Source organism: Epinephelus fuscoguttatus, linkage group LG12, assembly GCF_011397635.1.
Source record: "Epinephelus fuscoguttatus linkage group LG12, E.fuscoguttatus.final_Chr_v1".
NCBI lineage: Eukaryota > Metazoa > Chordata > Actinopteri > Perciformes > Serranidae > Epinephelus > Epinephelus fuscoguttatus.
The window spans coordinates 41,485,352-41,507,128 of NC_064763.1; the positions used below are offsets into that span (position 1 = coordinate 41,485,352).

The 21,777-nt window shown below is 39.4% G+C and overlaps 2 protein-coding genes across 7 annotated transcripts in view; one reads left to right on the forward strand and one right to left on the reverse strand.

The window, feature by feature from the left end:
* Positions 1–8,945, forward strand: part of gria3a (glutamate receptor, ionotropic, AMPA 3a) — a 95,659-nt gene extending 86,714 nt beyond the window's left edge. The window contains exons 14-16 of one of the 4 annotated variants that reach the window (XM_049591139.1): positions 3,242–3,356; positions 4,484–4,732; positions 7,467–8,945. In XM_049591139.1, coding sequence (XP_049447096.1) covers positions 3,242–3,356; positions 4,484–4,729 — 361 coding nt within the window. In that variant the 3' untranslated portion in view covers positions 4,730–4,732; positions 7,467–8,945. Of the gene's footprint in view, positions 1–3,241; positions 3,357–4,483; positions 4,733–7,466 lie in introns of those variants that run through there. The other 3 variants (XR_007450519.1, XM_049591138.1, XM_049591140.1) reach the window with 3 other exon arrangements.
* A 6,390-nt stretch (positions 8,946–15,335) lies between these two features.
* The window catches only part of thoc2 (THO complex 2), a 31,421-nt gene continuing 24,979 nt past the window's right edge, over positions 15,336–21,777 (reverse strand). The window contains exons 33-39 of one of the 3 annotated variants that reach the window (XM_049591113.1): positions 21,162–21,197; positions 17,928–18,059; positions 17,655–17,721; positions 17,416–17,561; positions 17,137–17,213; positions 16,288–16,334; positions 15,336–16,194 (exon numbers count right to left, since the gene is read on the reverse strand). In XM_049591113.1, coding sequence (XP_049447070.1) covers positions 16,307–16,334; positions 17,137–17,213; positions 17,416–17,561; positions 17,655–17,721; positions 17,928–18,059; positions 21,162–21,197 — 486 coding nt within the window. In that variant the 3' untranslated portion in view covers positions 15,336–16,194; positions 16,288–16,306. Of the gene's footprint in view, positions 16,198–16,287; positions 16,335–17,136; positions 17,214–17,415; positions 17,562–17,654; positions 17,722–17,927; positions 18,060–21,161; positions 21,198–21,777 lie in introns of those variants that run through there. The other 2 variants (XM_049591111.1, XR_007450518.1) reach the window with 2 other exon arrangements.

Consider the following 21,777-nt stretch of genomic DNA (forward strand, 5'->3'; position numbering starts at 1 on the left):
ACACCTTTATGTGATGAGCCACGCCCTCCGCAATATTCATTGCCTTATAGAAGCTCAGTTTTAGGAAGTTTTCCAACTTTTGCCAAGAGGGAACTTTAGATATTGGTCCCTAGATTATGTTCACCCAGTTTCATGCAGATCGCTCAAACTTCCTAGGAAGAGATCCATTTGAAGTGTTTTTCAAAAAATTCAAAATGGCAGAAAATCTATATAAGCAGAAGTTATGGGTTCTTGAGGCAAATGTGTTCCTCACGAGGAGAGGCATCTCTGTGCAAAGTTTCATGTCTCTACCACATACGGGGCATGAGATATGCCCATTCAAAGTTTGACATTTCAATGGGTTGCTATAGCGCCCCCCTTTGGCCAATTGATGTAATATTGCTTCATTGGCATCCTCCCATGACCCTCTACCACTGTGCCAAATTTCACATGGATTGACCAAGTCAGTGAGGAGAAAAACGTGGAACACACACACACAGAGTTTTCGTCATTATATAGTAAGATTATAAACATTTTTTCGAGTGGCCTTTAGGTTGGCTTTGCCATTTTTCAATATAAAACTGTAAACTCTGAAAAATAATTAAACGTAGGCCTTTTCATTCTTACTTTTTTTGTGTGTGTATGTTTTTTATATTATTTTATAATTTAATTTGTATTTAAACTATGAGTTTTGATGCAAAAGCTATATAAACTATGAGGGATGATGCACCAAACTGAAAGGAGGAAGTTCTCTTGACAGACACATCCACATGCATCCTGTGTGTGACCGACTGTTCAGTATAACTTGAGTATAACGTGTGTTTTGTGGGCTCAGTGGCTCTGAGCTGTGGACCGTAATTCAATTAAGAGTTCAATTCAAGTGTTACTACATCTCCCAATCGACTTGTTTTCGTTCGCTTCATTTCATATCATTTTCTATCTGATTGTATAATGAAGCTGTAGAAATTCAATTAGCAGCAGCACATTATTATCATTCTTAGCTCTTGCTTTAAATGGAGCTGTTTGTGGTGGAAATGCTCTCAGTGAACTGTAAATGTGAGTCAGCTCGGGCCTGATAAATCACCTGTTTATCAGAGTTCACTCTCTGTGCAGCTGTAAACTGCGATTACATCAGAGGTTTGGGACAGCTCTTTGATGGTAAATGACAGGGGGAGTTATTTGCCAACACAGACCACACTGTAACGGGCAATAGAGCAGAAATACTTTAATACTGTGATGTTATGTCCCTGGGACAAATAATTACAAACCCGGCTAATTAGGGACTCAGAGGGAAACAGATGAACAGTTTTTTTCTGCTTCTCTCTGTTATTATCACTTAGTGTTTTTCACAAGTGTTTTTTTTTTCACCTCTGAAGCCCCTTTCATTGCTCTGTCAGGCTCCAGCATTAGCTCTTCATTTTTAGTTTATATCTTTGTCTGGTGACGAAAGGTAAATTTCATCCACACACGTATGATCCAAACCATTAATCAAATGTGTCACTGCAGCCACTGCTATACTCTGTGTCTGTGCACAATGTGTGGTATATGTGGATGACATTTTGCTATTTAGGTTTTCAGATGAGAAAAGATACAGGGAAATATATGAGTGTCTCTAAACAGTGCTCATCAGAGTATTATTAAAAGTCCATGGCCACCACCTGGTGGTGTGTGTGAGGTCTTTATCAAATGACCAGCAGGTTGTTGCAGCTTTTTTTTTTTTTAAATGTTGGAGCAGAAAGAATATAGATGTGTAATTTATAATGAGGAGAAAAGACAAGTCAGTAGAGTAAATCATCCTACCCACAATCCTGTGTGACTGATTATCCGATCACAACCAATCACAACCTTTAACCAGCTGTAGTTATTTTTATGTGATGGAAAGATAAGACACTGAGAAAAACAATGCAGTATGAGGTAAATCTGAGACAGAATCAATTACTGTTGTCAGAGTTTATTCTCTGTTTGGGAGGTGAAAGGTCGGAGTCGTGTGTCACAGAGAGTAAAAGAAGGCAAGATAAAAGTCAATACATGCTCATTCATAATTAACTTTAGAAGTGCTTTCTATTGTGATGAATGTGTTCCCCTTAAACAGCATTACTGTGAAAAATTAGAGGAAAACAGCTCACTTGAAAGCTTTTTTGTGTCTCTAAATTGCATCACACAGAGATTACACATCCAAAAAAGTCTCATTGTCCAGAAAATATAATTATAAATCACTGTGTGTAGGATCTTCCCTGCATCCGGCTCGATTCATAAAGTGTAACAAGCGTTTAGTTCAGAGTTTATGTTCAAATCTCTCTGCTCCTCTGCCGAGAAAAGTCAGCGGCACTGACGAGGCTGCGTCACAGGAATTAGTTTGTTATTTAAATTCATGCGTCTAAGTTTTTAACACTTGAACTAAATCATCATAACTTTGCCTTTCAAAGAGCTCTGCCTGGAGAACAGGACTGCAGATCATCCACTTAACATCATGCATGACTTCTTCATGTTTTTTGTTTTTAAATAAATAATCAGAACAGGATTTGTAGTCTGTACAACAGTGGTGAATACAATATATTTCATGATGTTGGATTACAAACACTGATCTTATTTCTGAAAGGAAATAAGCATGGGAATCTATCAGTCAATGAAACTCAACTTAATGTCTTGCAAAACAAAAACAAAAAAATTCAATCTGTGACTCATCAGGGATTTGGTGTAGAAAAAGTGTCTTTAGAGACTCTTACAACCAAATTTTCTCGACCCCATCTGGCTTCAGAAACACTTCATAATAACCATGTTTCTTTGTGTGGGTGATTTTGTGAGACATTAGCCTCTGACAGCTGTTAATGAAATTGGACTGCTGTGTTTTGTCTGTTAGTCAAGAAAGGGTTCCTGTTAGATCCACCTTGCTAAACATCAAAAAGGCTGCCCATAGTGAAGTAATGTGCCCTCAGCAATGACTGCCTCTGTTTTCTTTCATTCTGTGAAAGCTATGCAGCAGCTGCTTTATTCTGCAAGTTCAAATCTTTTTCTCTTCTTGTGATCAGTGTGTGCCGATTACTCAAAGCGATATAGGTGGGGTCTGGCATGCTAGGGTAGTCATGGATTATGAAAGGTCATACATATATTTACATTTTATATACTGTAGTGTTGCTTGCTATCTGTGAATGTGTTGGCCAGGACCCTACTCTATCGCTTTGCACAGTATAAAGTAGTTTAAAAAGTTTAATAACATAAAATAACATAATAAAATGTTATTTATGTTATTTCCCACGTGAAGAACTCCTGTAAACCTTGCAGTATTGAAACTCAGTGAACAAGGCATCTTAGACAAGCTGAAAAACAAATGGTGGTACGATAAGGGTGAATGTGGAACCAAGGACTCGGGAAGTAAGGTCAGTCGCTGCAGGTCTTTTTATACTGATTGAAAAATGCATTTTGACCTAACTGTTCATATGCAAACATTTAAAGCATACATTCTCCCAGACATTTTAATCAGGACATGATATATGTGTCAATACTCACATTAAAAACTACATTTACTTCACACATAGTCTAATTTCTTTGCACACTACACATGACTTTATTGCTGCTGTATGTAGACAATTTAATATTTGTAACATTACAGCATGATTACACTATTCTTTTACTCATACCATAAAATTTTTGAAAAGTTGAATCATAGAATTGAAACCATTATACTGCTATTTAGTCATCCAAACCTTTATTGAAATTTAGTTTATCGTTGATGTTATTCATTTGTATGCAACCTGCTAACGCCAGTATGACCAGCTAGTTTCCCAAAGGCATCCTTATTCTGACAAAGTCCAAAGTGACCTTTAAATACCATCTGAGCACAAAGTGGTCAAATAGTATTTAATAGTCAGGTCTCATCCAAGGAGTGTCAGAGTAAGGAACTTTTTTTTGTTTTGTTTTCCACTTCTTAAATTAATGTAAATACGACTTTTTAGATATGAAAATGTGAATTTACTTCCTTTAGGGCTGCAAAATGTCCCTAAAGGTTAGAATGCAAATGGTAAAACCTCACATAAATTAATTTCAATATCAATGTTTGGCTTTTAATAGCAGCAAAATGGTTCAATTCACCCTCCACAGCTTGCCACTTTGATTGTAAATGCAGTGTGTTGAAGTTGAGCAGCTATGATAGTGAATCGAGGGTTTAATCTGTAGACCTGTACGACCACGACCGCCTTCCTCTAGACGTGGCCTCGTAAAGAGACCATAAAGCAGGATAGATAGCATCTCTGTCTACATTCACCTTCCCAGCTCTTAGAAATAACTTGAGAGGAGGAACTAGACATATTTAAGTTGTTCCAGTTTACCTCACTTTATAGGCTAAATCAGGCATCTGTATCTCAGAGGGTTTTGTAGACACAATTAGCATCAGCCTCCTCTGAGTAACTGTTTAGTCATAGTGCAGCAGGATGTGCATTGTGATGTTTGAAGACAGCCTCAGAGTGCCAGTAAAAGAAGTCTTAACGGTGGTCTCTACCTCCCCCAGGACAAGACAAGTGCACTAAGCCTGAGCAACGTGGCAGGAGTCTTCTATATTCTGGTCGGAGGGCTTGGCCTGGCTATGACCGTGGCTTTGATAGAGTTCTGCTATAAGTCACGGCAAGAAACCAAAAGACTGAAGCTGGCAAAGAATGCCCAAAACTTTAAGCCAGCCCCTCCTGCAAACACCCAGAATTTTGCCACGTACCGTGAAGGCTACAACGTCTACGGGACAGAGAGTGTTAAGATCTAAAGGGTACGTCCCAAAGTTTAATATGTTACATCATAAATCCATCTCGTGGAATACGCTGATCTTTCACCATTAACTTAATGTAAACAAATGTTTTATTAATTTTACATTCATTCCTAGTGTTTAACATGATTTGAAATGATGAGGTGAATGAATGTACAGCTGAGAGCTCACGCAACATGATGAGCACACGAACAGACTTCCCAGCATGCCTTGTTTGAGATTTAAAACTCTCCAGAGATCCCACTGTTTGGAAACTTGCTGTTTGTCTTTAATACGTGTTAACTGAAGTTATGGTTGTTTCTTTTCATGATAATGAAAATGGTGCAAACCATGATGAGTGTTAGTATCAAAGTCAGTCCCTACCCCAGTGCACTCACCATCTATTCTGATGTGTGTTTATTGAACTTAATATTTTGAGTTTAGTGGACTTTTTATCTTAAGTTCAGATAACTTAACTCATTTTCACAACTCATGAACCAACTTTGAACTAATTATTGGGTAACACTTTACTTGAAGGTGTCTACATAAGAGTGACATGACACTGTCTTAACTATGACATGACACCGTCATGAACCTGTCATGAACATTATGTACATGTCATAAACATTTATGACTGCTGTCATTAAGTGCCATTCTGTTATTGTCATGACACGTTGACATTGTTTGGGTTGTCTTGATTATGACAACTTGACATTAATCAAAGTGACATTACCAAAAGTTGTCTTTGTCATGACAAGTTGACATTGTTTGGGTTGTCTTAAGTATGACAACTTGACATTAATCAAAGTGACATTACCAAAAGTTGTCTTTGTCATGACAAGTTGACATTGTTTGGGTTGTCTTGATTATGACAACTTGACATTAATCAAAGTGACATTACCAGAAGTTGTCTTTGTCATGACAAGTTGACATTGTTTGGGTTGTCTTGATTATGACAACTTGACATTAATCAAAGTGACATTACCAGAAGTTGTCTTTGTCATAACAAGTTGACATTGTTTGGGTTGTCTTGATTATGACAACTTGACATTAATCAAAGTGACATTACCAGAAGTTGTCTTTGTCATGACAAGTTGACATTGTTTGGGTTGTCTTGATTATGACAACTTGACATTAATCAAAGTGACATTACCAGAAGTTGTCTTTGTCATAACAAGTTGACATTGTTTGGGTTGTCTTGATTATGACAACTTGACATTAATCAAAGTGACATTACCAGAAGTTGTCTTTGTCATAACACGTTGACATTGTTTGGGTTGTCTTGATTATGACAACTTGACATTAATCAAAGTGACATTACCAGAAGTTGTCTTTGTCATAACACGTTGACATTGTTTGGGTTGTCTTGATTATGACAACTTGACAGTAATCAAAGTGACATTACCAGAAGTTGTCTTTGTCATAACAAGTTGACATTGTTTGGGTTGTCTTGATTATGACAACTTGACATTAATCAAAGTGACATTACCAGAAGTTGTCTTTGTCATAACACGTTGACATTGTTTGGGTTGTCTTAAGTATGACAACTTGACAGTAATCAAAGTGACATTACCAGAAGTTGTCTTTGTCATAACAAGTTGACATTGTTTGGGTTGTCTTAAGTATGACAACTTGACAGTAATCAAAGTGACATTACCAGAAGATGTCTTTGTCGTGACAAGCTGACATTAAATTTGTTTGGGATGTCCTTATTATGACAACTTGACATTAACCAGGATGACATTACCAGAAGATGTCTTTGTATCAATCATTATGTCATCTTGTCATTAACACAAAAAGAGGTGCATCTTCTGGTAATGTCACTTTGATTAATGTCAAGTTGTCATAATCAAGACAACCCAAACAATGTCAACTTGTCATGACAAAAACCGAATGACACTTAATGACAGCAGTCATACACGTTTATGACATGTACATAATGTTCATGACAGGTTCATGACCATGTCATGTCATAGTTATGACAGTGTCATGTCACTCTTATGTAGACACCTTTTACACCACTATTCTACTTAAAAGGAATACTCATCCTGTGCAACTTTGAATTCGTGAAGACAACTTTGTCTTTCTCTCATGCCTTAATGATGATTGAAGAAACCAAAAAACATTCTTGATTAATTGAAGTAAGAGGGGACCATGTTTATAACAGCAAAACTATATTAAAACATCAATTTAAAAGTCTCATGTATCCAGTCTTACGCCAAGTACTTCCTAAACATGCATTTTTGCTAAAACCTTTTAAAACAATTCTGTAAAAAAAGTCACACCCATGAATGTGCAGCGCACACAGTCACATGTGTGCAAGAGAATGCATGAGCAGAAGTCAAATGTATGCACTATCTGTGCGCACTTTTTGTGTTTGGAATTGTTTTAAAAAGTGAGATTTTGGCTAAAATGTGTGCGTCTGGGAAGTACTGAGCATACGACTGGATAAATGAGACTTGGATCATACTGCTCAAGTTGTGTGAGTGTTTGTAAACTGATGGTTTGATATAGTTTTGCTGTTGTTAAATGCAGACATCATTTCCTTCCATTCATCAAGAACACAGGATACACAAGATCAGTTATTAACATACAAAAGGTCGCTCTGTGGGTGCAGTATTCCCTTTGAGTTCAATTAATCTGTCTGAGGCAGCAGGGGAAATGATAGTTTTGAGTTGAACAAAGCAGCCAGAGATGATTCACAGTGTCGTGGCAGCTTTTTCATGTGATTGTTATCCTTTGCACATCTCCTCTGCAGAAGTGAAATATGTCGATTCCCACTGGTGCGTCTGGATGGTAACAGCCACTCTGTGTGACCCCGACACCCCGAGGCTGGCATCCTAGAGGCAACAGCCTTCTTTGTCATCAGCTTGGACTCAAGCCTACAAGTCAACAAGTGCTCATTCTGGGTTGTGAGGCCCGTCACACTAACAGAGGGCAATGACGCAACAGAACTTTTGCTTCTGGAAACATGAGATTTGCCTCTTGTAGTGCCTTATGGAGCATTTCGGCGTCATGGCAATGCAATTAAAATTGTATTCACTTGAAAACAACAACAACAACAAAATCTGTGGATCTATAGGGCAAAAAGAATTGCTTCAAATGACAATTAGATGAACTGTTGAAATTTCTGTTGTTTTCTATTTTGATGAAAAAGAAAAAAAAGCCATGATTTGCAATCAAAACATCCGGGAGTACTTATTAAGTCATTTTACAGACATATTTTTGTGGTGAAATCTTAAGTTGGATAAATGTTATATTTAGTGAAGTAAAGTCATTTTCTTGTTTTACTATAAGACTATTTTCAGTTTCATGATATTTAGGACAAGCATCAGTCGATAGGGTTAAGCATCAATTAAAGTGACAACATTGTACCCCTGTTTTTACTCAGAAAATATCAATAATATGAAAGTAGAGGTCACCTGAAGCTGCTTAGGTGGCGTCGTTTTCAGAGCCTGTTGGACATTGTATACAACTGACTGTATTCACTTAGATGCTTGTTTTAAATCAACCATGTGAGACTGCATTTGATTCAACTGCCACCATTTGGAAAAAAAAAAAAGGTTTTTTATTGAAATGAGGTCCGCTTTTAATCACTTAGTGCCATATTGTTAAAATCAAAAGCATTATAAATCCTTTAGAGACTATGAGAGTGACCCCTTTTTATGTGACAGCATATTCAAATGGTTTAACTGAGCTTATGGTTTACACTTTGTACACACTTAGAAGCCGTTCTCATGTAAATGCAGTATCTGCAGCTGTGAACTCAACATTTTTGGTAAATGATAACACACCATAGCTTCTTTGGTTGTGATGAGCTTTCTGTGTCTATGCATTATGCAGAAGGTGGACTGTACATTCAGGAAAGAGCTACAAATGAAAACGTTTGTCTGTTTGTATAAGTGAACTTTTTATAAACTGAAGGAAAAAAATCCTACAAATGCTACAAACCATGTACGCCTACATTTGTTTAGTATATCAGACTTTCTCATCCTTTTCTCCCCGGATAAAGTGCATGTGAACTTGGTGATAGTTTGACCAAACTGCAACTCAAAATGGACCCTGGTTTAGTTAGTCTCATAACAACATTTGATCCGGTTTGGTTTTAGTTTTTCCAGTTCATTTGTAACAGTACCTCAACCATGAGAGTTGCATGTATGGACACAATGAACCTCTGTGGAGAGGTCATGTACAAAGGATTTTATTACATTTCCTTAATAAAAGCAGGTTTATATTACTCTATTGGACTTTCATCTTTTTTTACATGTAAAAAAAAAAATACATAAACTGTCACTGAAGAAATGAATCTACTGTCATTTATCAATCAGAGGAATATGTTTGTTCCACTGCAGGTTTATGCTACTTTACGTCACACAAGTATTATTGCAGAGTTTACTATAACTTACACAGACATGCTGCTTTAATGTTGGTATGGAGGTCCACTTGTGCCAGGAGATGAGAAAATGAGGTGGATAGGTAGACACAACGGAAAAATGTTCATGGTTAGATCCAGAGTGTGTCAGAAATAACACATTATGTACGGGATAATGCCTGATGTGGTGTCCATTACCTCTGCTGCACGTCAAATGGTTCACGCCTTCCCGTTGGCCATTAATTCCAGATAATGGACCCCACTTACACCATCGTCACTTACCAAAGAAAAAAAAGTAAGAATATTCATTTATATTTCATGCATTTTGCAGTCAAAATCTTAAGTTTTCACAAGCCATAACTCAGTTTCCCTGGTAACACCTGAGGGTTTACCTAATACCTGCAACAACGATAACTATCCCATAACGTTCTTATGCAATGGAAGCATTGTAAACGACTCCAGTAAATAAGACGAACCATAAATACTTGGACGACTGTGCAACAGGAGATATCTGGCTCAGCTATTAGCCAGAAAGCTAACATAATGCTAGCACGATTCAACTCAATACGACTGTGCACATGTGACAGACAGTAAATATAATTTGACAGTATGTTTAACAACAAGACAAGCGACCCAGTCGTGTCACTGTCCTCAAATCAATATGAAGATTTTTACGAACAAACGATGCACCGTGAGTAACGTCACTGTCGGCTGCAGCCTAAAGGAGCGCTAGGTCACCATACAGTAGATGGCCAGGTTACCAAGGAGGAAGTGGGTACACTGTAAAACTTCAACTAAAACCCTAGTCCCAGTTAAACGCCCAGTCCCTTTTACTAGCCTGGTGTGGCTACACACTTTGATAAATGAACACCTGTCACCATCAGACACCTGGACTGTTGCCAAGCAGTTCAGGTTCTTTGGATGTATAAAACTGGATTGTTGGATACCTCAAATTAGTGTCCATTCCTCGTTTACCCTGTAAGTTATTCACATTCCTTTATGCACCTATGTTCTCTTGCGTATAGCTACAGGCCAGCTACAAGCTACAGCTACAAGCCAACAGTCAGAATGCCGGGCCCCTGACAGCAGTAATATAAAAGCATTTAAAAGTTTCAGGGTCTTGCTGCAGGGTTGTGGCCGATCAATCTGTAGGCCGGTACACTGGCAGTATACTATATGTGGATACCCAAAACTACACACAAAATAAACCCCTTTTCAACAGGAAAACACCCAAACTACGACTAGTGACACCAAACCTTAAATTATATCACCACAATTCAACAGGTGAACTCCCACTGCAGCAGCTGCTCCCATGGCCATAGGCCAACACTAGCTGCAGCACTACAAGATAAAACCATAAGTTCAGTTTACAAAAATACAGATAAAACTGTACAATGAACAACATAAAATTTAATATAGAACAAACAGCAATCAGCACTTTCCCTGGACTGTTAGGACCCAGGCGAGCATGTGCACCGGAGTGTTCACAGATGAAGGATGAGCCTCTTAACAGCTCAGGTGCTCTCACCTTGATTGGCTAAATTTCACCTGGGTCCTAGTGTTCCCTGATACATTAGTCAGTAAGTGTCCTCAGATCAAAAGAATCAAAAGGGTTTTTCTTAAGAATTAATCCAAGTTGTGAGGACTGTTTTAACAGGATGAAGTGGTGTTGTGACGGTATGCCGGGTGCCATAATCCTTCAATGGCGTAACTCACTCTCTGTCTAATGCACTGTCTGTCAGAGCTACATAAAATGAATGAGTCATAACTGATACATTATCTGAGGCTTCATTTCTATACAAGTAATATTCACACTGATTCAAATAATCAATTTGATTAGATTGCCAATGCCTGTCCCAAACATAGGCCCACTGATCCCAGTGATATAAGCCTTTAATGAAGTTTTACAGTACTCTCTTATATTCCAGTGGCTTTATGTCCAGTAGGTGGGTTTACTGTAAGTGGCCAGAAGAAAAGGTGAGTACAGTCTGTATACCTGTGTATAGAGTGCTCCAAGGGAAGACATTTTTCTGTGGACTGATGCAGAAGTTAGCTTAGCTGGTTCCCTCGTCCAAGAGCCTGTGGAATTTTCCCAGTGGATTTTAAATCATTGCAGAAAATGGGGTCAGCCCAATGTTCCCACAGCCCTATGTTCCCACAGCCCAATGTTCCCACAGCCCTATGTTCCCACAGCCCTATGTTCCCACAGCCCTATGTTCCCACAACCCAATGGTCCCACAGCCCTATGTTCCCACAGCCCTATGTTCCCACAACCCAACCCATCCCACACAGGGCTGTGGGAACACAGATCTGTGGGAACATAGGGCTGTGGGAACACAGGGCTGTGGGAACATAGGGCTGTGGGAACACAGGGCTGTGGGAACATAGAGCTGTGGGAACATAGGGCTGTGGGAACATAGAGCTGTGGGAACATAGGGCTGTGGGAACATAGGGCTGTTGGAACATAGGGCTGTTGGAACATAGAGCTGTGGGAACATAGAGCTGTGGGAACATAGAGCTGTGGGAACATAGGGCTGTGGGAACATAGAGCTGTGGGAACATAGAGCTGTGGGAACATAGGGCTGTGGGAACATAGAGCTGTGGGAACATAGAGCTGTGGGAACACAGGGCTGTGGGAACATAGGGCTGTGGGAACACAGGGCTGTTGAAACATAGATCTGTGGGAACACAGGGCTGTGGGAACATAGGGCTGTGGGAATATAGAGCTGTGGGAACATAGGGCTGTGGGAACATAGGGTTGTGGGAACATAGAGCTGTGGGAACATAGGGCTGTGGGAACACAGAGCTGTGGGAACATAGGGCTGTGGGAACACAGAGCTGTGGGAACATAGAGCTGTGGGAACACAGGGCTGTGGGAACATAGGGCTGTGGGAACACAGGGCTGTTGAAACATAGATCTGTGGGAACATAGGGCTGTGGGAACATAGGGCTGTGGGAACATAGGGCTGTGGGAACATAGGGCTGTGGGAACATAGAGCTGTGGGAACATAGGGCTGTGGGAACATAGGGCTGTGGGAACATAGAGCTGTGGGAACATAGGGCTGTGGGAACATAGGGCTGTGGGAACTCCCCAGAAAATAAGCTCTTTGGCAAACAATTTTTTATGATACTTACATGTTATGTTTAACAAAGTAATCTTCACAACTGAACACCTTTTTTATTATTTTAAGCATTATTTTTGAAACCCAAATGCATTCACCAGAGGTAAAAAGCAAACATCTCGCTATAAACAAATTACACTACAGTCGCATGATTTAACATCCCTACCACAGCAAGGCTGCAAAGCTGTGTTTGACATGATGATGTTCTGCAGTGTCATTTAGCCTCTTGTTAGCAACCACTTTCTATAGACACATAAAAGCTTCATAATTCAGGAGTCTATTAAGCTTGTGTTAACAAAAGACCTTATTTCAGCTCAACTTATTTCCATGTTTAAGGGCTCATTCTTGGTCCCTCTGTACCCTCCACTACAGCACCACTGATATGACACAAAGCACCAGTGAGTTCAGAGGGGCAGTGTAGCTCCTGCAGCTTGTGTGTTACAGTCTCCATCCTGTGGTGTTCAGAGGATGAGACACTGAACGACTACACTCTGTAAATAAACTGTCAAAGGAGGCTTTGGCTGCATCCCTGTTGCTATGGTTTCTCATATCAGATACAGGCTGATACTGTTATGTTACCAGCACATTCATTAAGAACAGTGAACGGACAGGACTATTTAGTGGGTGTCCATTATCAGGTTTTAATGAACACCCTGCAGCCAATCATGGACAATCACATTTGCTGCTGTCGTCCCCTTTAACCACAGGGCTCTCCTCGTCATGATGCACTGACAGTTTGGGAGTCCTGCAGAGAGGAAACTTATTGATGTGCAGAGTTTCAAATATGAATACAGCTGCTCACAGATCTACAGCCATGAACACACGATGACTCCTTTAACGTTGAATTAATTGTCTGGACATGTTGGAGATGTGAGGGTCAGCATGTTTTACTTTATCACAGTGATCTAATCAAGTTACCTGTCAAAGAAATACAGTGAAATGCTCAGTGGCATTCTGCCTACACAAAGGGCACTCATCCCTGAGCAACAACAGAAACATCCCACAATATACAGCACATACAAGAACCACCTGGACTTAATTAGCACAGTAGTGACATAACAACATGAGTGTAGATTTGTTAACAGCCTCTATCACAACATGTTGACCATCACTGTCCCGGGTCTGCCTGTGTCGTAGTTAAAAATGATCCGGGTTTTACTACTGCTGCTCTCAGAGAGATGACTACACAGGTTTCCCTCAGTTCTGAGGTGTTTAGAATTGGTTTGAATGAACAGTCATGAGGGAGTTATTGGCAGAAAGAGAAGTTAAATGATCCATTATTTTCAGTGGAGTTGTGTCTCTAACACGCCTGATTTGAAGCAGAATCATTAATCAAGACGACAAATTTGATGTGCACGTGTACATGGAGGTCTCTGTGGTTAATTTGAAACAGTTTGCACAAATTTAAAAGGCAAATCTGCCATGATTGATTAGAATATTGTCTTTGTCTTGTGTTTAACTTCTAGTACAATCCTTTTCTTTACCTGGCACCAGTGGGTTTCCATGTTAGAAAGAAGGGGGAATTTTACAGAGTTCGTAAGTTTGGCTTTTATTTTACAGGTCCAATCATTCTCATGATGTGTTTTCTGATGAGAAATATTGTTTGGCACAAATTTCAGAGAAATTTTTGCATGTAGTTGTTAACTGTGTTGAATTCAACAGCAGGCATTTTGAAAATAAGTACTTGTTGTACCGATACCAGTATCGGAATTTTGCATTGCTTTGCCTCACTTTTTACCACACATTAAAATCATGATGCACTGTATTATACTGCACTAAATGTGTTGGTCACACTTGTATTTTCTGTTTTGTTCTAGATGTATTGTCCTTGTTTTGTATTACTGTCTGTTCTGATGTCGTTCTGTAGTATTACATGGTTGTCCCTGACTACCTGTTTTTGTTTGATGGATTTTAATGACTCTGAGGTTTTTAACACCATGCCGGAGGACCACAGTTGTGAATTAGCCTTTGGCTAAAACTCACACATTTACAGAAATGTCCATTAATGCACACTGTCCTCCTTCCAAATAAAATAATAAAACAATGCCTCTGATACTGCCTAAAATGCAGTATCGGTATCAGTGAGTACAGCCTATGACCAATCCGATACCATGTAATGCCTCACGTCATTACGCATACGCACGCTACAGGCAAACGAAACGGAAACGGAGCACAGTTTAAAAAGCATTCTACTGTAGCCTTTAAAATGTCTTTTTTGCCAAATTGTGTGGCTGCACTTTAACCTGTGTCTTGATCTGTGTCAACACTGGATAATAATAATAATAATAATAATAATAATAATAATAAAGTTGTATGGCATTGATTCTACTATTATGTATTTATTTCTTAATATTTTACACAGAGTTTTAGGAGTTGAGACATACAACAGTTCATATCCCATCCATTTTTATTCTAAGCGCTGGTATCAGATCGGTACTCGGTATCGGCAGATACCTAAGGTTCAGGGATCGGAATCAGTATCGGGAAGGAAGAAGTGGTATCGGTGCATCTCTAGCACTGAGAGAACAAAAAAAGATTTAATATCACATTTGCTGTGACTCTGAGACTCCACAGATGATTCAGTCAGTATATTAGAATCAGGTGGAAGTGCATCACTTTGTTCATTCACCTTACTGTCATCACCAAATTACATTTTTTTCTCCCCAGAAACTTTCTGTAAACTTAGTTCATTTCTACACTTTTTTGGGGGGAAACTATGGGACCCATAAAATAAAGTGTTGTAGCTTTATCATTCTGTGTGTGACATCAGGGAAGTCAAGACAGCCAAAGTCATTTTGACCAGTTAACACAGAGCTGATTCAGAGTCAATGACAGGAGGGTAATCTGATTGATCAGGCTGCAAATGTAACTGTATCCACAATAAAAACACAGCTTCAATCAGATATCAAGACGGGCCCATTAAGACTCTTGAGCTAAATGTATTTCAGTGTTGTGGGTCAACAGGCTACACTGACAAACAGAAAAGTAACAGATGAGTGTGAGCTGAAAACCTCTTAAAATCATTCAACTGTACAAACAGTGAAAGTTCAAACAATTTCTACACCGGCTGTGACTGGTCTGTGGACACTGAGCTGTTTGCAGAGACAGACAAAAAGAACGATAGGAGACGATATCAAAGTGACACACTAGGAAAACTATTATTTATTGGTTTTTGTTTTTTTAAAAAAAGCTTACACTCATTGAGTACAGCAGATAAAATCTCCAAAAGACGTTTTGAAACAGTTGTATTTGGAGTACAGAGCTTCAGAATTGTTTTCTCTGGTTTATCTTTACAATTCTACATTTGAATCAAGATCGAACTGGCATTTTTTTTTTTTTTTATATAAATTATGTAAAAACCTGGTTAACACAAAATCACTGGAAGGGACATCAAAAAAAAAAAGAAAAAGAAAAGAAATAACATGATGTGAATTTCATGTTACCCTCTTTATTATTGTACACAATATACAAACTGGTCCTTTGTATCATTTTCCTCACTTACGTCTACTGTCTTACTCGGATTAAAAGGTGGAGATAAATAAATAAAAAGTATCTAAGTATCTCAAAAAGGATATGAGGTAAGTGAGTACGGAAAGCATGTTAACTCCAATAAAACGAGCAAAAAGCAAAGCCTGACGATGTACAAAACAAATATTCAAGCATGAGATTATTGAATCCATGACCAGGTGTTACCAAGAGATCATTTCATACAGTAACCACTTCTCTAATTAGAATAACATTGTGATTAGAGCAGCACATTGTGCCCATACTGAAGAATACAAAAAGAAAAACAACAAAAAGAAAAACAGATTTCAGCCGTTTTACTGTGTACTGAAATGGAAAAATAATGAGGTGATCTGTAAGTTGAAGTAACTACAGCTAACAACACTTGGGAGGAGACTTTACAGCAAAACAACACAGGCAGAAATGAGAGTACGAGTTAACAACATAGTACAGATGGAGTTGCAGATAAAAACACAGCGTCTCCAGTTCTGCTGTGGATCAAAGAGGAGAGCAGACATTAAATGCTGACCACATACATGCTGTACTGAGAGCTGTTTGCAAAGGAACTGAATGTGCCTTACCTTCACTGATTAGTGCACATTATCTGTGCTTGTCAGAGGATTTATGAGTATGATTGTTAAGGGAAACTGTAAATTAAGCAAAGACTGAAAGGCTGACACGTGCTGAATTACCGATCGTCAAAAAACATGTGTTTCTATCATGAAGAGAGACAAGCTTCAAAACATCCAATACAACATGAACAGCAACCAAAACAACACAAGTACTTTCTCCATTTCAGGAAATGAGAGAAACAGCATTAATACTCGTGTGGAGTGCCAGTGCATTGTAAATAACTGCCTGGTATAAAGTGAGTGAGCAACTGTATGTGCAACACAATGGCTCTTTGAAATGTCCAATTGAAATTATGAGATCCAAGTTTAAGAGCACATGATTGGTTTAGCTGGATCAGAGGGAGCGGCTGTAACTGCCAGACAGAAATTAGCCCGCGCTTAATGCTCAAATTACAAAAGTTGAATGGTTATAGGCCGAGGATTAGTGCGCTAATTATGTTTACAAGCGAGTCCTGCTGGCTGGCTTCTCGATGCGATAAAGCATCTGCTGCGGTCTTGAACAGTTGTTGCATCTCAGCGCGTTCAGTGACACACAATAGGAACGAAAATGGATGTGATGCCCTCATTGTGGAGACAAATGGAAAACACATTCGGTGCAGCGGAGTGGCTGTGCTTCACACACACTGAAACACTGGCGCACAAATGTTTAGTTTAAAACAGGCTGCTTTGTGTGTCAGTGTCGACCAGGTAACCCCGACTGATCTGCTGCAGCAGTGAAAGAGAAAGACTCCACACTTTAAAATATTCCCACTAAAAAAATCAATCATGACCTAGGTGTCATTCTGCATTTAAGGATATTGCTTTTTTTCTTCTTTTCCTCCGCTGCTGTCCCTCTTCTCCTTCTTTTCAGATTTCTCTTTATCGTGTCTGGACTCCTGAGGCACAACAACACAAGCAGAAATATTTAGCATTCATTTAAAGTCTTAATCTTTTATTCACACAATAAAAATACACATTTGAACTAAAAAACATTCTTCAACAAGGGACGACTACAACTTCCTGAATTAAAGGTCATGTTCCCTGCGAACAGACCAGGACAGAGTGTGACAGTGTTGGAGGGTGACTAACTGAGCTGACCTTTTTGCCTCCAGAGGACGTCCGCTCAGGTTTCAATGACTCCGCTTTCTCTTTACTGGAAGATTTGGATCTTTTGCTCTTCTCTTTCTCAGCAGAAAGCGGGGAGTCGCAGGAAGGACTTGTGCTCTTGCTGTTTTTAGAGGAATCTGTGAAGACAAATTGAGTTTGCTTTTGTCAGTTTTTTTACACTGTATTTGGTAAATGAACGGTTATTTCAGGTTTGTCAAACGCAAACATACTGGTTCCGTTCTCATCCTTTCTACGTTTGGACTCTTGGCTCGTCTCACGGTCATTGACAGCATGATCCTAAAGGAGAAAGAAGACGTGCAGTATGTTAGTGGCAACTTAAAATCCCAACTGTAGAGATCTGTTGCTACTCTGTCTAATGAAAATGAACACTGGCTACCTTTAGAACAAGAAATACATGGAGTTAAAAAAAAAAAATAGAGAAACACAGGATGACCTTTCCAAAAACCCATTTTTCAAAGTGCAGTGATCTTGTTAATACTGACTCTTTTCCTGTCTTTGCGATCCTTCTCTTCCTTCTTCTCTTTGGATCGGCCTTGTGTGTTGTCTGAGTCTTTCTTCTCCGTCTCTCTCTCTCTGCTCTTGGACCGGGCAACTGAATTGTAGTTGGCGTGGTGCTGCAAAGATGATTATATATGAACAGAACGAGACACAGAAAAATATATTTATGTCTTCAGGAGCTCATTCATATTGAGTGTTGAAATCACTAGAAATTAAGCTTGTGCCCTTTTTACTCCTGATATTAACATGCGTCCGGTCAAACGTGGCCAGCGTTGTCTGTTCACACTTGGCACTGGAATGTGTCTTTGTGTGAGCACTTGTGAATGGATCTCACATCCCCGCTCTATAGGCGAGTCAACACGGAACAAATGTGCTGTTGTTTTTAACTGGTGGGAGGTTTGTTGTGCTATATGCACTTTTTAGCAACAATATATTAGATTGCCTCGAGGAGACGGACTGTGGGAGACTGTAGATGTCTTTGTGGAGGGATGGGGGTCCCTATCACCGCCCCCTCCAACAATGCAAAGGATTACTTCAATTAAAAAGCAAGGAATTCCATCCAGAGGTGGCGTTTGACTTTCTCCTTGTTCCTCATTTTGACAGACAGGGTTGTAAAATTTAGGTCAAAATCTGATACTGTCCGTCATTTTAAATTTAGCTGTCACTGGCTGATAAAAGCTATGGGTATTAAATGATTGTCCGTCATCCTCCATCGCATTCACCCTTCTTGGGCTAATCAAAAGCAAACTGTTGATGCTTTGGCCACGGAGGTGATGCTACACATGACTTCTCTAGTATTTAAAATCTTATTTCATTGTACAGCTGCATGCAGTGCACTGACTCCCTTGGCCTGTCCTCGCCCAGCTGTTGCTCTGTTTCACATGAAACTGCTGCAGGAATGTGAGCTCCACACCAGGGACAGTTTGTGAGAGTCCACCCACATACACAGGTGACGGAGCTACCTGTTGGCAACACAAGGCTAACTTTATATAACGGTTATCAATGGCGATAATGCCAGAGTCGAGCCGGGCAGACACTGAAGCCCACCAATGTGATGGCTAAAAACAAAGACGTAATCTCTTTGGCTACAGCAAGCTGGACAACCAGGTCATGTTTGTGAGATCAAATACAAAACTAGACAAAAGCTTATTAATATGCACACACCACCAACAGGGCAGGAGTGTGAATTACTTAAAGTTAAGGCAGATCGCCTTCAGTGTTCAATCTGTCAAAATGACAGATGAGCTTCAGATTTTTCTCTCAGTTTAAAAAATAACAACAAAAAACAACAACAAAACATCAGCCGCTGATGTAAAATATTCAGTTAACTGGACTTATTAAATCTTCTACATTCTGCTGTAGATGGCCTCTCCTGAAGAGTATGTGAGTAACATACAAACAAACGCAATGTAAATAAAGAATGTGGCCATGTGCACCTCTCAGTGTGGTCTGAACGATTTGATCTCCAGAGCTAAGCAGGGAGGGCTGCATTCACACCCGTACTAAGAGCTGTCCACACGTGATGTGATCACCAAAGATTCATGTTAATACCAGGTGTAAACAGGACCTTACTGTGTTACAAAAGAATAACCAACGCTAGCAACAAAACAAGAGTGAAAACTACTGAAATCTTCTCTCTCCATGTTGATCCATACAGTCCCAGATACTGACTGACTATATTCCTATTCACATATCTGTTACTGAGATTTATAATACTTGGAAAATGTTTGATAGCCAATTTCATCATCAGTACTGATCAAGCTACCAAAGCTTTAACAAACAGACTCAAATAAAGCTGTGTCCAACACAACAGTCTCTGTAGTTCTCTGAACTAAGACGATATAACAAATATCACAACATCCTCTGACTGAGCTCCATTGGTCCTGCTGGTACTTTGGATTAATGTTAGCTTGCAGTGAATGCAGGACAGTAAAAACTACAACTCACTGCAACCTGAAAACAACTGGGACAGCTGTCTATAATCAATTTTACTATATGTCAGTGGGCAAAACTTTAGTTCAAGTCCCCCTCGTTTGTATTTATAAACATTATAGAAACATGTAATAGGCACTCCTGTGGGCACCCTGAGGTGGAGGCTGATGTACAAACACAAAATGAATGACCGTTAGAGCTGCAACAATTAATTGATTAGTTGTGAACTATTAAATTGTTCCCAAATTAATCTGATAAGCGATTAATAGGTTATTAGGTCATTTAAAAAAGACTCCAGCTTTTAAAATGTTGATATTTTTGGTTTCTTTACCGCTCTTCAACAACAAACTGAATATATTTGGGATGTGGATGAAAACAAAACATTTGAGAACTTCATCCTGTTCTTTGACACTGACTGACATTTTTTTTGGACCATTTTCTGCCATTTTATAAACCAAACACCTGATCGATTTATCAATCATTTATCAATCCAAAATGAAAATCGTTGCAGCCCCGTTAACAAGTTTATATAACAACAAAAAAAGCTGCAATAACATAAGATTTGTTTTCATATATCATGTTATCAGGAGGACTTAAAGTAAAGAGTTACCATACAGCACATACATACTTCTTTTGTCTTATCACACAGAAATGCAAAGACAGTACTCTGACACTGATCAACATGAAGTGAGGGGGACAGATGTAAACAGACGATGCAAACAAATCAAAAAGTTAGAATTACTGCCTTTGAGCTTTTTGTACTTAATTCAGGTCAATCAAGATTTATTTCAATTTTCTATTAATCAGTGTCAAAAACTCATGTGGTACACGTGGTTCAGTGTTGTGACAAACTCATGACACACACATATACAGTTTGGGTCTAAACTGACTGTAAAAGATGCCATAAGATGAACCTTAAAGCTTAGCTAAGCAACATTCTTTATATATGTATTAAAAAAAAATCAATGTAAGGACTGTGTCATTATAAAGGGGGGGGGGGGTGCTTGTAGTGACAAAGCCACGGAGATGATTACCCGACTGCAGTAGCCTCTGTAATTCACAGCTTTGGTTTTTACATCCAGCAAAGTGGTAATGGTGACACATGCATCAATCCACCACTACTGTCTTACGACTAGTTACAAAGTGTGACAACACAAACAATGGAGAGATGATGAAAGTCAGACATGTATAATAAGTCATTTCTTGTCAGCAGCTGTGCACATTTGGCACCTGTACAAAGAACAGACAATCTGAGAGAAGGTACAAGTAGCAGAGTCGGTTCAAACCTTGGATGTGGACTCCTTGGGTTCGTTGCTATTGTCCTGTAGGGATGAATGGAGATGACAGATGAGCTGGGAGGGGGTGGGGGGGTGGGGGATTGGAAGGAGGTTGTCAGACAGCAGTAGAGTTGGAAGAAGGGGTGGGGGTGGGGGCGGGGAGTCGGGGCTGGCCGGACCGACAGCATACTTCTCCCTTGACCTCTGACCTTTAAGGACTAAGGCTTTGACAAGGTTATTACATAAAGGAGAGTTCATAAGCTCAACATCTGGAATGTCAATACTTAAAATAGAAAACCCTGAGCATATATGAAATAACTGCTAGTCATATTACTACAAACATGTCTGCAATATCAGGCAGCATAATATAAAAGTCTTACAGTGCAGCTGCTATTCAACATCTAAAGTGCAAGTGCTGTAAATAATGTGTATGCGTGTGCCTGTGTGTGTGTGTGTGTGTGTGTGTGTGTGTGTGTGTGTGTGTGTAAGACAAATCACTCGGTTCTTATGTGCTTGACTGCATCCCTACATAAGTAACTGTTGCTGTCACTTACAGTTCAGGAACGGATAAGACACAGGGAGCCTAGTTCTCTGGTGGAAGGGTAAAATAAAGAACTATCACAAG